The following is a 17,046-nucleotide window of genomic DNA, read 5'->3' as shown; positions in this document are numbered from 1 at the left end:
GTTCTCAAGTTTCTAATGGGTGCTCCATTTGAGCCTTTACATTCTTGTCCTTTGAGACTGTTAACCCAGAAAACTGTTTTTAGTTGCGGTCACTTCCGCTCGCAGAGTGAGTGAGTTACAGGCACTTTCAGTTAAGCCACCCTTCACTGTGTTTCATAAGGACAGGGTTGTCCTTAGAGTTCGTCCTTCTTTTCTTCTGAAAGTTGTGTCAGATTTTCATTTGAGCCAGAAGGTCATTCTTCCGGCATTTTATCCTCCTCCGCATCCTGGTAAGGACGAGGAGAGGCTCCATAGGTTAGATCCTAGCAGGGCTTTAAGTTTCTACATTTCACGCATGTCCCGGGTCAGAGTGGAGGATCAGCTCTTTATTGGTTACGCTGGAAGGCGTTTGGGACAAGCTGTGACTAAGCAGACTTTGTCTAGATGGATTATCTTGGCAATTTCTGAATGTTACTGCCTGGCCGGTAAGGACCCTCCACTAGGCTTTCAGGCCCATTCAACTAGGGGTGTGGCTGCCTCTACTGCGCTGCAGAGGGGTATTCCTATTCGTAACATCTGTGAAGCACCCACTTGGGCTTCGGTCCATACATTTGTACGTCACTACTCCCTAGATTCTATCAATGGGCAGGATTCGGCCTTTGGCTAGGCGGTCCTTTACTCTGCAATTTGATTGGGCATTCTAAATTTGTATATTCTAAATTCTTTTCCCACCTCCTTACGTTGGTACTGCTTTGGGAGTCTGTCATAGATATGGAATACGTCAGAGGACCCAATCCCCTCAAAGAACAAGTTACTCTTACCTGGTAACGTTCTTTCGATGGGACGTATTCCATATCGCTCCCTCCCTGCCTTCCCCGCTACAGAATTTCTTATGTGATTGCAGCTTACGTTTCCGCAAGGCTTTCTGTGGTCATACTGGCAGAAGATTGGTGCCACACATTCTGGGGAAAAAACTAAAACTGAGGCTACGGGCGTCGTGCGTCCTACTTATAACATCCGGTGACGTCAGCTCGACGGAGGCCCTCGAGGACAGCGTATCGACCTCATCGACCTCGAGGACGCAGACGCCGAAAGATTTTCCGAAGCAGCACAGCTGTAGTGATTACTGTCATAGATATGGAATACGTCGTCGGACCATCCCATCGAAAGAACGTTACCAGGTAAGAGTAACTTGATCTTTTAGTGAATAGTGGAACACTTATTCCAGGTACAGTAAAAACATACACCTACTTTTGTGATAAGTTATACTAGGTGAGTAAAACATAAGGATGTTATATTCAATTACAGGTGCTTTTGAGATCAGTGAAACACAGATAGAGATAAGCAGTAACTCTTGTAACTTATTTTTGGATGGCACACAGCTACCTCAAGGTAAGTAAAACCCATATACTTTGTTGATCTCACAATGGAGTCCAGGTTAGATCTTTCCCAGTTATAGAAGGAACTTCCTTATGACATATAAGGGACAGTTAGAACCCACAGTCTCCTTGTCTGTCTACAACAGTACAGGGAAAGCAGACTCTAATGTTAAGCTTTACTGAATGACTCAGTTATTCTAGGTAGGCCACAACCTAATACAAACTTATTTTGGACAGGCTAGCAGCAAGTCAGGGAAGCAAGACCCAGTTGGAGGACACTCGTACAATTACCCTGCAGGAATAATCTGGTGAAACCAACACATTACTTTTGGGAAGAGGCACAACCTAATCACAGGAGAGTAATATACATTCACATCTACTTACTATTAGAATGGCAAAACAGGTTCTAAGGAAAAAAAAAAGATGTTAAACATACTTTTAAGAATAGTGCATCACACATCCAAGGTAAGTAAGAATATTTTGTGACTGTTCACTCTTAGATTTAGTTACCAACCAACTCTTTACAAGTAACTTTTAAACACATATTTCCTCTTCTAGGCAAAAGGCCCAATCCCTTCCAAAGTCTTTCCCTTATTCTTATAGCATGAGTGTTCAGTGGCAGAAGGGGGTTTACTAGGATCTAGTAACCAACAGTGTCAGAATAGGTTCTTAAGTACAAAAAGTCAGAGTTCCTTAGAAAGTCTGGGCAAACGGGTGAGTACTTTACTTCTAGGGTTAGAGGGTCCAGGGGCTTCGCAGAAGACACCCTAGCAGGATTCTAGCAGTGGGAGTGAGTGCACTGGATGAGAGGTCTCCCCATCACAGAAAACACCCCGCAGCTAAACAGAAATACTAACAGGCTTAAGGTAAGTACATACCCAAGCCAGCACAGTACCTCAGCATTGAAGATTTTGCAGCAGGACGACTTCAGGATCTGCAGCCAAATACCCGGTCAGTGGATTCTTTGTCGTGGTGACTCAAAACAAGACCTTGGTAAGAACTTTGCAGCAGGAATCGATGGAGAAGGCTCTAGGCAAGGTTTTCCTCGCGGCTGAATGCATTTCTGTGGATTTGGCACCATTTCAAGGAGCATAGAAGAAGACAAAACATCTTGGTTGAATTCTCGTTGTTACAAAGGTCCAGCACTCCTTTGAGGGGACTTTTCAGACTCTATTCGTGTCTCTGGAGAGCTAACAGGATGCCTACAAAGTTTTAGTGAGATTCGGATTTTGGAAGACCGTGCACCGCACAGTGGCTCGAGGTCCCAGGGTATTGGTGTATTGCAGCAACGCATGGTCGTAGCAACGCGTTGGATGGCTCAAAATGCAGGTCTTATTGAGTCTAGTGTGTCTTGCCAGTCTCTGGGTCAGGGTCATCGTTTTCGTAGTCCCCAGGTCGATTGGAAGGAAGGGCTACAGCAAACTCTGGTTACACAGCAGTCTCTCCGGTCGCTGGAAATAGTCTCCACTGCTTTTCCTTCATCCTCTTCGGTTTCAGTTTGTGGTCGACTTGTCCTCAGCTTCCAGGTTTGCAGTATTTATCAGGAACTACAGCACAACTTATGCATTCTCTCCCTGCATTTTACAACAAGGGGTCGTCTGGTTGTCCAATCAGGACAGCCAGCCCCCCACTGGGATTTGTCCCCATTCAAGAAAGGTGGAAGACAAAGGGCTGTGGAGTTTTGGACTCCTCCCTCGCTTCCTGGCCTCAGACTGGAGACTGGGCAGGCACTCCAGGGGACTCCCACCAAAGATACAAATCCCACAAAGGAATTTACTGCCCTATGTGTCAGGGGAAAAGGACAAAAAACACTAAAATGGCGAAAAAAGATCCTGGGGCCATTTTGGTAAAACAGGCTGTTGGGTAAAGATTTGGGGTAGTACCCTTAGGGTGCACTACAACAACCTCAGCCTCCTGGCAATAGGGACCCAACCTTTGGTATAAGTCTGAACTACACAGTTTGGTAGTGTGGCCTAACAGACAGGCTTATCTCAAGAGGGGTCAATGTGAGCAGTAGTGGAGTTACACAGTGATTCCCAATGACAAGTATTAAAACAAACACTGATCTCCAGGTTTCTTGATTAAAACAATGATTAATTTATTTACCAGTCATTTAAACAAGCCTTCGGAAGGGAGCAATATAAAGGCAACACTTGAGCACACTTCAGAAATACACACTCGTAGGTTTCTCAGAATTAGTAAAGACCCATTGGGGATGGCACACAGACACTTCCTACACCCTGAGATGACTTAAATAGCTAGGACACTGTGGACATTAATATATCACTCTTAATTTAGAGTAGGCTTTGAGAGTGTCAAAAGAGTTATTAGAACAAGCAAAAAATCATAGTCTTAAAGCAGGCAAATACTTTTGGACCCCCCTCCCAAGGTACAACAGAGGAGAGAAGTCATTCAGGGAACCAGGCTAAGCCAATGTCAATGGGCAAAAGTCTATGTAGCTGAAGCACTTCTTGCAGGTGAGAAAGTCTTTGCACAATGTTTTTAGTGAAAAAGATTCATCAAACTTAGGGCCACAAGCCGGGAGACTTGTGAAGTAGAAGCAGATCTACACAGAGGTATGTTCTCTCAGACTTTACAGTACCTTTAGTTAGAAGAAAAATGCAGCAGATGACTTTCCTGTGCAGCTATACAGATCCTGGTGTTCCTGGGCCTCAGTCGTGGTGACAAGAGGGAGGACTTCTGCGGATGCCTGCACTTCAATGGGACAGCTACCGACAGCAACCAGAAATCTTTAAACAAGTGGCAATTCGGTGTTTCAGCTCCTCGCATCTACTGCAAATAGCACCATCGCGGTTCCTGGCTGTTGAGGTGGGCTTTCCTTGCATCTAGGGTCCAGCCCTCTGTTGAGGTGGCTCAGGCCTGGGAGTCTGGAGGATCTTCCTGGAGCTCTTGGCCAGCTTAAAAGCAACCCTGGCTCTTCGGTTCCAGCAGCAACTGCAGTGGAAGTGCAACCAGCTTCAAGAGGATGTCCAGGTGGCTTACTTTGGAGTTGATTGGACCCACCAACTCAAGGGGAGAAGTCGTCCTTGCAGGGGCTTCTCTAGTCGAAACGAAAGTGGAGTTTCAGCACAGCAGCAGGGCTTCACCAGGCAAACCAACGGTCCAGGATTTGCAGCAGGCGTTTTCAAGTTCTTCTTCGGATTCCTTCGTCCAGTGGTCGACTCTGCCTTCCAAGCCAAAAAGCCTCACCTTTTATGCAGGTTTCTCCCATCAATTCCAGCCTGGCTGTCAGTCACCAAGCAGGGTGGCTGTCCTTGCTGGACAGCCAGCCAGCCAGCCGGCCAATCGCCTAAGAGTGCATTCATGTCTCCTAGGAGACTAAGCACATGGAGTTTCAGGCACCTCCCTCACTTCCTGCCCCCACCAGACACCCTGGAGCCAGAGGCGGTCTTCACTCATGAATCCCGCCTGGTTTGGCGCACAAGAGTAAATCTAAAGAAGGACCTAACAGCAAGAAATGGTGAAAAAATACTGAGGCCATTTTGACAGAAATGGCACCTAGGGTGCTTAACTGCAGCCGCGAACACAGCCCAGCCCGCGGTAAACGCACCTCGGTAGTAAAAAGTAAACCACTGCCACCAGCCATTAATCGTAGAAAGGGTAACATAAAAATGTTACATGAGAAACTATACAAAGGGGATAGTAAGGAACCCCTCCAGCACTCTATTGTAAGATAGTGTGTGCTGGGTCTAAAAAGTTACAAATGTAAGTGAAGTCAATTTCACTTTACTGCTCTTAGAAACAGTAGTTTATCCAAGAGAAGGTATTTAAACCTTTGGGAAATCTGAACGCTTTCCCTGTGCCACTGCACTGAAGGGGCTGTGTGCCACAATGTAAAAAGATGCCTATGGAGTTTTTCAGACTCCAAAAACCAAAAGTAACAAAGTTCAAATCACATTAAAATACATGAGTGGGGAAAAAGGGTCTTGCTCTCTCCGGGTAAAAATGAAAATGTCCAGCAAAAGAGCTGGGGGTCTCGAGGACTTAGCACATTTCTGAGAATTCTCCCTAACACTATATGGTTGGTGGCAGTGTTTTCCTTTTTTCTACCATTCTGCTTTTCTACCGCAGAACGAAGCTTGCTGCAACCTGCTGGATCTTTGAATTGCCTGGTGAAGCCCTGTTGCTGCGCTGACCTCCTTTTTCACCTCCACAGAGAAGCTCCGGACGGACCAACTAACCCAGAGACGAACTCCACTGGACCACTATCCCCAAATTGCTGTGCCTTTCCATTGCTTCAGAAGCCCAATGCCAGGGGCCGAGTGTCGGTAGTAGAGCGCAAAGTCTGCTGCGGAACAAATCCGGCTAGAAGCAACAGGAGACTCCTAAGGAACCTCCAGAAGCACCGGAGTGCGGGGGGACATTTTGACCAAATGGGCAACCATGGGTGCCATACTGCAGCTGAGGATTCAGCCTGCGGTACAAACGCACAATGTTAGTCAAATTAAACCACTGCCACCAGCCATTATTTGTAGGAAGGGTAACATAAAATTGTTACATGAGAAGGTAGACAAAATGGGATACTAAGTAACCCCTCAAGGACTCCACAGTAGATGGTGTCTGCTGGGTCTATAAACAGAAAAAGGTAAGCAAAGTCAATTTCACTTTACTACTCTTGGAAACAGTAGCTTATCCAAGAGAAGGTATTTAGTCCTTTGGATTTCTCAAAGGACTTATCTGTGACATTGCACTGAGGGTGCTGTGTCACAATACAAAAAAGGTGATGCCTATGGAGTTTGTCAGACTCCAAAACCAAAAGAAACAGAGTCCAAATCCGAGAAAAATGCACACGAGAGTTGGGAAAAGGTCTCTCTCTCCAGGATAAAAATGAAAAGTCCTAAAGTCCAGCAAAGGAGCTGGGGGTCTCTAAGGTACAAGGGAATTAACACAGAAATTAAAATTCTCCCTAACAGTCACTCAAACAGCAGGGTGGCTGTCCTGCAAGGACAGCCAGCCAATCAGGACTGGGTGCATTCAGGCATTCCTAAAGACAAAGGACAGGCGGGTTTCGGGAACCTCCCTCACTGCCTGCCCTTCCAGACACACTGGAGCCAGAGACCGGTTTTGGTACAGAAGCCCACCAAAGTCAAAACTAACAGAGGCTCGAACCTGGTTTGGTGCACAGAGTAAAACCCAAGAAAGACCTCGCAAACAAATGGTGAAGGAAGACTGGGCCATTTTGACATAAATGGTCACCCATTGGTGCTATACTGCAGCTGGGTATTCAGCCTGCTGTAGAAAAGCTCAATGGTAGGAAAATTAAACCACTGCCACCAGCCATTTAAAATAGTGAGTTTAACATACCATTTTTTAGAGTAGATATGGGGGGGGGGGGCTACTAAGTAACCCCTCAGCACTCCACATAAGATGGTGTGTGATGGACCTACAAAGAGAAAAGGTAAACTCAATTTCACTTTACTATTCTTGCGAACAAAAGTTCATAAAAGAAAAGGTATTTAAACCTTTTAAGAAATCTGAAGGAATTCTCTGTGACACTGCACTAAAGGTGCGGTGTGTCGCAATGTAAAAAGAAGATGCCTATGGAGTTTGTCAAACTCCAAAAACGAAGGAAACACAGAATCCAAATCAGGTCAAAACACGAGTGAGAAACGGGGCTCACTCACTCCAGGGTTAAAATTAAGAAGTCCTAAAGTCCAGCAAAAGAGCTGGGAGTCTCTAAGGTGGGAGGAATTAAGCACTAAAATGAAAATTCTCCCTAACACTGAGAAATTGTTGAACCTTTTTTTCCCTTCCCTAACTTTTCCTTTGCTTCAACCTAAGAATCTGCCATGTATAACTAGTGTGTTATATAAATGCAAGTACTGTCCTTGTGATTGAAGTCACCTTGGGTGTAGGATTTGTGTATAAGGCATATCCAAAGATTATCCACTAACTTATTCTGAAAAGTATATTTTTAAAGTATATTTTCTTCATTACACAAATTGCCTTTTTAAAGAATCTTATTTAAAATTGGTTAAATAACTATTTAGAACTGAAACCTTGAGTGCAAGTGTTACTTGTATTGGCGAATTTCATTGCTAAAGCTCACAATTACCCCTCTTGAGATAGGCCTGGCTGCTCAGTCACACTACCAACATGTGTAGTACAGACCTATACCAAAAGGTGGGTTACCGAATACCAAGCAGATCAGTGTTGTGTAGTCTCACACAATGTGACTGCACCAAGTCTTACCTGACGCCCCCACTTAAATTTCTCCAGTAGCAAATTGATACTGTCCTAACCACAGTCATTATTTGTTTTCTTTTTATGTTTTTGGTTTATATACAAAAACTTTACAGTTGCATCTTGGTAAATTGAGTTCAATATAGTTTACAGCGAATGTTTAAAAATGTTTATACAATCAAGTAAAACAATACAAAAAACATTAGAGAATAATAGATTTGAAAAAAAAACTAAAAACAAAGAATGAAAAACCATCCTATATTACAATTTTTTCAAATAATCACCACAAATTTTACCTACTAGCTTACCCCCTAAAATTAAATAAGCGAATCTAGCAAAATATAACACAAAGCAAGAAAAATAAGATTTGTGCATAAATAAAAGTATACTACACAAAACATTTGTCTAATTAAAACAGACCAAATTTAGACAAACTAAAAATCGGACAGAACAAAAAGATAGTACTTATACATGAAAGAAAATGTACTATACAAACAGTTTGCTACTAAAGCAAACCCAAAGTAGATCCAACTTTAAAAGGTATACCATTATTAACATAAGATACATCAATAACATTTTATTCTAAACCAGGTCTAATTTCAACTTTGAAAAGCATAGCTCGGGCATTATGCTCGAACATCAATTTAATCGTAACTGAGTAGATGCATTTTGGACACTCTTAAATTCAGGAAGCCTAAGCGAGTTTGATACACAAGTCATCTAGCATTATTACTGTACATATCATTTGTCAATTTAAGTGCATCATTGATGCACAATGATAGTTTAGTCAGAGCTAGAATTAGAGAGATGTTCTCACCCTCCATGAATCGAGACAATAAAATTTCCCCGGAAAATATCAACACACAAATTAAACCTTGCGACTATCTGCTTTCTCATAATCTCAAAGCTTGTACAGTCTAGAACCAGATTTTTTAAGGTTTCTATTTTACCGGTGAGATCACAGAACCGACAGACGGATGAGAACTTGCTCTCATTTTTTTCCAGTGTTGGTTTCTTTCAATCGTTGGGAAAAGATTAAATTTAAAGCGCATGAATAATGCTTGTTCAATATCACATGGAAACAGCAATAGTTATTTGACATAAGGTTTTGTTTTGTGAGCAAATAATGCATAATCAACGTGGGTCTTAAGTGTATTGATTGCTTCGATGGTTAACAGCCAATCGAATTCAAAATGCTTTTTTTAACGACATTAATAAGGACTTCACAGCATGTAGATATTGGGCTGTTAATTGTATGTTTTAAAGGGGCAACCTTTTGGGGGAGATCTGACAGGAGATGAGCTGCCCAAATCAAGAGTTTTGCTGGTTGGAGAGAAAGTCTAAGATTTTGAATGTTTTTTTGTTTTCAGTCCATCACCTCACCAGAATCCCCCAGTGACCCTAATAACATGACACAGTTGGCAGAGGAAGCAAGGAGATTGGCTGATCGGTAAGGTCAAATGGCTGGCATTTGGTAGTAATTATGTTAATGTAAGATGAGATTTTCAAATTCATGAATAAATGCGTGTTACAAATATGCTGTATATGGTCTCTCAGCCAGTTTGTGCAGCTGCTATTGGATAGCTGCTTTTGGCAAAGTCAGGCCGTCTGGTTCCTAAGCACTGTTAAGGTGCTGCTAGGTGACCTGATTTAGCATTTCTGTTAAAATGGTGATACCGATTTAGATTTGTAGTGCATTATTTCCAGAGATTGATTAAGCCATAGTTTTGTGGCAGAAGTCTAATAATGCTTTCATTCCTCTTGCAGGCACCGGCAAGAGGCGCGAGACATTGAGCGTGTTGCCAAAGAAGCCAATGACACATCTACAGAGGCATATAAACTGTTGCTGAAGGCACTTGCTGCTGAGAACCAGACATCTAATGAGATCGAAGAGCTCACCAAAAAGTGAGGCTGATGGCTATCTCAGGCCTACCTTAATGAGATTATCTTAAACCATTTTAAGTTTACCCTACATCATCCGTTTCAAGCAAAACATGTTTCCTACTGTTATGTTGTCTTATACCGCGCACTGTTACAATTTGGGCTCGTCTCCAGGCACTCAATCTGTTTTTTACGGCTTGCTCCAAATTCCTTTCCGTTACGGTTCTGTCAGATATTTTTATTTTCCTAATGTTTGAAATGGTATGTTCAGAGTCTGTGCCTCTGCTTTTATGGTCTGCAACCTCCACGGTTGATTTTGTGATTTGCCCCTCCTAAGAGAACAACCAAGTCTTTCTTGTATGGATTGATTCATGTAATCTTTGATGGTTTTGTTTGTTGAGGTTACCATTCTAGTAGCCAAATTGTTCTTTACCACAAGCAGCCGCTGATGGCATACTCTATGATTCTGTTTTTAGGTACAACCAGGCAAAAAATATTTCACGGGACTTAGAGAAGCAAGCCAATAAAGTACATGCAGAGGCAGAGGAAGCTGTGAACAAGGCACTACAGATTTATGCTAATTTGACTAGCCTTCCCGTTGTAGATACCAAAGCGTTAGAGGTAAGACGATCAAGTCCTTTTAACAGCACTAGTGGTAAGATTCTTTATCGTATTGCAGGAGTGACATCCTTGAGGATGTCATTAAAATAAACTTCCAATAACCCACATATGGTGGTGCAGAGCCTTTAATTTGCAAGTAAGTACCATGTACGTCGAAGACAAACATCTAAATGGCACTGGCCTAAGAAAATGAAAGGCCAGTTCACATTACATTTTTTGGGATGTAACCGCACCAGAAGATATTTAGTGCCATTATGGGAAATTGCGAGAGAATTTTCTTTATGCTGCATGGGACAGCCTTTGTTTGCTTTGACTCCTTAACCTGGCTTTTTGGAGGCCTACTTTACTTCCATTGTTCTCGTTTTAATGGGGAGACCGAACAGTCCATAAGACTGAGTGCTGAGACTATCTCTTAATGGATTTCTTGTATTTTAAAACTGCACACATCACCCTGAAGTGCAGTGCAGTTGGGATTCCTTGTAACCTTCTTTTTCTTTTGTAACTTTTTTTTTAGTTCGAAAAAACAAATGTTATACAAAAAAGCCAACCACTATATGGCAGTCTTTGCAGAGCATGTGATTCTAAGCAGACGGAAGCCTCAGCAAGAAGATTAGTAATGTCTTTTTTTGGGTTTTTTTTGTTTCTGGGGGTTAGAAATACAATGGGTCCAGGATGGGCTTGTGGCAGCAGATATTTTACTACCATATTTTGAACTTTTTACTCATGCAGTGTTGCAATTACCGCAAATGGCTACTAAGTGTGACTAGCATGGCCATGCCACGAGATCTTCACCTGTCCTTTGGCCATATTGTTTTGTGGCCTTCTTCCTGTCCTTTCCCAGCAGGACACCCGAACGAAGGAAAGATTAAGACTTCTGTGGGCAGACTACTTCAGAACACCTCCAGCGAATAAAGATAGATTGCATCGGGATTCACCAAAGTCATCAAGTGATGCTCAGTGGACAAAGGAGCAGGCCCAGCACAGCTTCTGTTGATGCAAGAAGACTGAAAATGTGGGAGCTGGTGTCTTGATATGCAAGATGGTCCTCTCAAGTTCCAAGGATGCACTCTGAACGGCCACCGTTGCAGCGATGTAGCCCAGGAGAGAGCTGGTCAGCACCCAGTTGACCAGGGACACTTCCGGAGGTGTGGAGCTTCGAACAGGGGATGAGGAAGTAAGGTAAATAAATGTTTTCTTGTATTCCAGACCCAAAGCTAACCCAGGGGCAGAATGCTCGACCCAGACTTCAGGACCAAAAGGCTAATGGATTAAGGAGACAAAGGGACTTTTCCATCAATATTATCTATCCTGTGAACGACAGTGAGGGGGGGACAGATACTGCATTTATTTGCCCCTCCCGACTCAGATATTCCCAGATGTGGATCGTCTAGGGGTTGCTGGTGCCTCGATCGCTCGCCGTTGGTGCTGGCGAGTGGTGCCGAGGAGTTGCGGGTTTGAGGATTCTTCTTGGTGCTTCTGCATGATGCAACCTGTGTCGATGAAGAAATGCAAAAAACACTGATGCAGGCCACTTCACTGGTAGGCGAAAGTAGAGTGCCAGCTACTGTCTGCTCACATAGGTGATGACAGGCGTTCTTCCTGCCAGTCACAGAAACTGCTCTAGGACAGGATCTCTTAATCCGGGGATGCTGAAATTCAGGAGAAAATTATTTGTGGCACAAACTAGCAACCACTGTACTTCCGGACTCGAACGCAGAATGCCAACTATTCTGACGCGGTTGACCACAAGGGAGATGGTCAGTCTACTGGGCAATCCAGGAAACCTTTCGAAGGCTCAGAAGGACAGACTACTTGGTCCCACTAGTCCAAGGGCTCTCTTAGGAAATCAGGTAGTCAAACAGGTTTTCACCGGGCTGGACACCGGAAGGGAAACTGGGTCGTCTTTGGATCTTCAGCAGGCTATTCTTTTTCAAGGGATTCTTGGCTCCAACGATCTAAGGAAATGGCTACAGAGGCCCTCTTCTTATCCAAAATCCAAGTTGGAAGCAAGTCCAAGCCCACCAACGGCAAGGATTTGCAGAATTCGTTAAGTTGACCTACTTGTATTTCAGTGTTCTAACAGCTAAAATAAATAGCTGTATGTTAATAACTGTCTAAATTTAATTGTCCTATTCAGCCTATGGTGACTGTATATATTTGTTTCATAGTGTTGTGTGATAAACTACCTGTTAGATTCGTTTTCCAGTGTGTTCAGAAGGCCTATAAGAAATGACTGTTCTCCAGCATGGGGTCTGGCATGGATTCACATGATCATAAATATTCCCCCGCCGTCGGGTCGGGGATCCTCGGTAAAAGAAAAAAGTTTTACTTTTGTTTACAAACTGTCTTTCTCCTATAAACCAATCACTGAGCTCTGGGTCATACTGCCCCCAGTCAATGACTGCCCTCTCCCTAAGCCCTGCCTCTGGCAGCCATCTTCAAATTACTCCTACCTCCCTTCACCTTTCCATACTGTATGGGCGTCTCTCGCTGGGGACGGGAGACAGAACCTTTTTCATCAGAAAAAATCTTCTTCCCTTTTAAATTTAGAGGCACGGCCCTGGGAGCATGCCCTCCCCTGACTCCTCGTTCCTCTTTTCCGCGTCAACGGGAACGGACCGCTTTCAGCAGCGCTCCTGGGTTTGTCTTCAGCCTTGTAAATCCACGCGCTCTTCCCCGGATTCTGTCTTTTGTATTTAATCAGGTACTCTGTCCTCTGGTGCACGCTCCTCCCCAGTGCATGTCAACGTCTTTGGGCTTCAGCAGGTATCCAGCCTGCGAAGGGCTCCTCCCTACGTCCGACCCCCACGCTCTTGGCCTCCGCTGCCTTGGCCCGATCGCAGCTGGGAGGGTTGTACTGCGTGCGACACGCTTACACCACATGCTCTGAAGAACAGGTTAGCTCGGTGGAGGGAGCTCTTCGAACGATGGCCTCTAAAGGACTTGATGGACTTCGTCAAGTCCGGTGCACAGTCAAGCACGCTTCAAGGTGGGGCTGGCAGAAGCAAAACTGTTGACTAAAGACATCATGGGCGTCCACAGTGGCACACATGGACACCTCAGGCCGTGCCATCTGCATAGCCACGGACATGAGGACTGCCTGGCTACGGACTACCAATTTCAAACCCGACGTCCAGGAACGCATATTGAACCTTTCATTTGAGGGTAGCAACCTCCTTCATTCCCCCACCGATGAGGAACTAAATAAGAACAGTAGTTCCCAGACTGCAAAATCCTCATGTATCATTATGAAGTCCACGCCCAAGGCGTACAGCCAGACGCACCAGCTGTTACGGAGAATTCTCAGTAATGTGCTAATTCCTGTATACTGTAGAGACCCCCAGCACCTTTGCTGGATTTTGGGTACTTTGATTTTTTTACCTGGAGAGAGAGAGACCCTTTTTCCCACTCCCATATGTAATTATCTGTGATTTGGACTGTTTCTTGTGGTTGTGGAGTCTGACAAACTCCACGGGCATCATCTGTTTACATTGCGGCACACAGCACCTTCAGTGCAGTAACACAGGGAAATCTTTTAGATTTCCCGAAGGTATTAAATACCATCGCTTGGATAAACTACTGTTTCTAAGAGCAGTGAAGTGTGTTGGGCAACGTTTGAATGCAGTACCCTCTGGGAACACTACACTAGTTATAGGCAACCCAACCTTTGGTATAAGCTTGTACTACAGATTTGGTAGCGTGTTGAGCAGCCTGGCTTATCTCAAGAGGGGAAATGTGAGCTGTAGTGGAGTTACACAAAGATTCAGTTACAGGTATTCAAATAAATTTACACTCGAGGTTTCTTGCATAAACAATTAATCATTTATTTATCAGTCAGTTATAAACCTTTCTTCAGAAGGGAGCAATACAATAGTAACACACACATATACTTCAATACTCTGCACTTGGAGATTCTGAATCAGACAAGGCCCTTTTGTGATGGCCCACAGACACAACCTACACCCACAGGTGACTTCAGTAACAAGGGTGCTGGAACATTAATACCTTACAGTTGGCATTCAGAATACTCTTAAAAAGTAAGTAAAATGCAAAGGTTATTAGAACACAAGAAATTACAAATGGTCATAAGCAGGGCAAATACTTTCAGATAGCACTTAGAAGAGTCATTCAAGTCAATAGGCTAAGCCAAAGTCAATAGGCCAATGTCTTTGTATAGGATGCAGAACTTGTAACTGGAAAAGTCTTTGCACAAGTTCTTAGGAGTCTTTGATCAAAAGAATAATCAAATGTAGGGCCACAAGCTGATTAGGCTTGTGAGTTGTGGAAGTTACAAGCCCTTCTACAGTAAGAGGTAAGTTCTCTTAGACTTATTTCACAGAACCTTGGTAAAGAAGAAAAGATGCAGCTGAAGACAGATCTCGCTGTTCCTGGCCCTCCATCGTGGGGACAAGAGGGAGGACGTCTGGGGACTCCTGCACTGTCAAAGCTGGCAACCGGGAAACTTTACTTTCAGTGGCTGCTTCGCGTTTAAGCTCCCTGTGGTACAGCAAATAGCAATAAGCAAAGTTCCTGGCTGTCAAGGTTGACTTTCCTCACATCTGAGGTCCTGCACTCGACTGAGGTGGGGTTGGGGGCGGGTTTTGGGGCAGGCTTGGTCAGTCCTGGTTCGTGGGAGTCCTGAGGATCTTCCAAAGGCTTTAGGCCAGCTTACAAGCAACGCAAACAATCTGGTGTCTCTCTCCCTGGCTTTACGTTTTCCTGCAGCAACTCTGAGGAAATTCAACCAGCTCAGAGATGGGTGCCCAGATGGCTTACTTGGGAGTTGATTGGTCCCAACAAGGGAGCAGTCGTCCTTGCAGGGCTTCTCTGTCGATGCAAACTTGGCGTTTCGGACCTGCAGCAGGGCTTCACCGGGCAAACCAACGGTCCAGGAGTTGAAGCAGCCGTCTTGGGGAAAGAGCAGGGTTTTGTTCCGAGGTATCTGACAAAGTTCCCAGATGTAAAAGGAAGGCAGAACTTCATGAGAGTACGTCTGAATTTGATCAAGATGGGCGCAGTATTGACCAAATGGGGTCTCACAGAAGGGACTCGGAGCTTATGTATGGAATGTTCGGATCCAAGCAAACAAACACTTGAGCACTTGAGATTTTGCAAAGGCACCTGGGACATAAGGGTTGAACATCTGGGTAACTCAGTTGGATCACTTGATCGGTTGTCAGCAAGTGCCTTTTGGGAAAGAATGATTGCCGGTCATGAAAGCAAATTGACTCTAAATGTAAGAGTACTGCAATATACAGGTTTTATGCCACAAAAATATTGGTAAATCAATTATCTCAATGGACAGGCGAAGTGCTTGTATGACTGCCTTACTCCTGATTGTCATTGTTTAATTTTAAATCACTACCTATTCTTTTTTTAATCATGTGAGAATTGTATGAATGTGACGAATATGCTGTAATGAAATCTGAGCTTTTTTTTTTTTTTTAATAAAGATGTATGTGTAAAAAAAAAAAAAATGCGGTTACATCACAATAAAAAAAAAGAAGCAGCCGTCCTCTTCAAGGTCTTCGGTTCCTTCATCCAGTGGTCGACTCTGCCTTCCAATTTAAAAGACTCCTTTTATTCAGTTCTCTCCCATTCATTCCAGTCTAGCCGTAACTGACCCAGCAGGGTGGCTGTCCTTGCCAGTCAACCAGTCACCACAGAACGCATTTGGGTCTCCTAGGAGACTAAGCACTGGGAGTTTCGGGCACCTCCCTCACTTCCCTGCCTATCCCAGACACTCTGGAGCCAGAGGCGGGTTTCACTCCTGAAGCCCGCCAAAGGCGAATGAACAAGGAGACCAAACATGGTTTGGCACGCATAGAAAAACTCTAGAAGGACCTTTCCACAAAGACATGGCGAAAAAAGACCAGGACCTGTTTTTAGCAACGATGGCTGGACGCCATTTTGAAAAAGATGGCTCCTGCGGTTAACGTTACCAGGTCTGCGAACGGTTGCAGTAAATGCAAACCTTGGTAGGTCAAAACAAAACCACTGCCACCAGTCATTTCAATGAGGAAAGGGTAACATAAAAAATGTTACATGAGCATTTAGACACAGGGGATACTAAGTAACCCCTCCAGAACTCTATTGTAAGATAGTGTGTGCTGGGTATAGGAATTTAAAGGAATAGTAAAGTCAATTTCACTTTACTTACTCTGGGAAACAGTAGTTTAACCCGAGAGAAGGTATTTAAACCTTGGGAAATCTAAGACTTCCCTGTGCCACTGCACTGAAGGTGTTGTGTGACACAATTGTAAAAGATGCCTATGGAATTGGTTAGACTCCATAACCAAAAAGATATTGTATAAAATCACATGAAAATACATGAGAGGGTGGGAAAAAGGGTCTCACTCTCTCCAGAAGTCCTCAAAATCTAGCAAATTTGCTGGGGGTCTCGAAGGTAGACGGAATTAGCATATTTTTGAGAATTCTCCCTAACAAAGTGAAGTTGACTTTACTTACATTTGTAACTTTCTAGACCAGCACACACTTTATTACAATAAGGTGCTGGAGGGGTTACTTAGTATGCCCTGTGTCTAGTTTCTCATATAACATTTTTGGTACCCTTTCTATGTTTAATGGCTGGTGGCAGTGGTTTACTTTAAACTAGTGTGGTGTTTACTGTGGGCTGCATTCACAGCTGCAGTAAAGCACCCTTGGGTGCCATTTTTGTCAAAATGACCCGGTCTTCTTTTTCGCCATTTCTTGCTGGAACTGTCCTCCTTTGGATTTACTCTGCAAGCCAAACCAGGTTTGGCCCCTTTGTTCGTTTTGTCTTTGGCGGGATTCACGAGTGAAGCCTGCCTCTGGCTCCAGAGTGTGTGGCAGGGGCAGGAAGTGAGGGATGTGCCCGTAACGCCCTGTGCTTAATCCCCTTGGTTACAGGAAAGCACCCAAAGGTGATTGGCTAGCTGTCCGGCAAGGACAGCCACCCTGCTGTGATGACAGCTAAGCTTGGATGAATCTGAGAAACCTA

The 17,046-nt window shown here is 44.0% G+C and overlaps 1 protein-coding gene across 1 annotated transcript in view; it reads left to right on the top strand.

Annotated features, from left to right (window-relative positions):
• LAMC1 (laminin subunit gamma 1) overlaps positions 1–17,046 on the top strand; it is a 922,342-nt gene that overhangs the window by 808,597 nt on the left and 96,699 nt on the right. The window contains exons 20-22 of the mRNA XM_069641408.1: positions 8,933–9,012; positions 9,330–9,467; positions 9,920–10,064. Of these exons, the coding sequence (XP_069497509.1) occupies positions 8,933–9,012; positions 9,330–9,467; positions 9,920–10,064 (363 nt within the window). The remainder of the gene's footprint in view (positions 1–8,932; positions 9,013–9,329; positions 9,468–9,919; positions 10,065–17,046) is intronic.

This window comes from Ambystoma mexicanum, chromosome 1q (genome assembly GCF_040938575.1).
Source record: "Ambystoma mexicanum isolate Mex_15411 chromosome 1q, UKY_AmexF1_1, whole genome shotgun sequence".
Lineage (NCBI taxonomy): Eukaryota > Metazoa > Chordata > Amphibia > Caudata > Ambystomatidae > Ambystoma > Ambystoma mexicanum.
The sequence above is the reverse complement of the archived record's forward strand: the minus strand, read 5'-3'. Positions and strand labels throughout refer to the sequence as shown.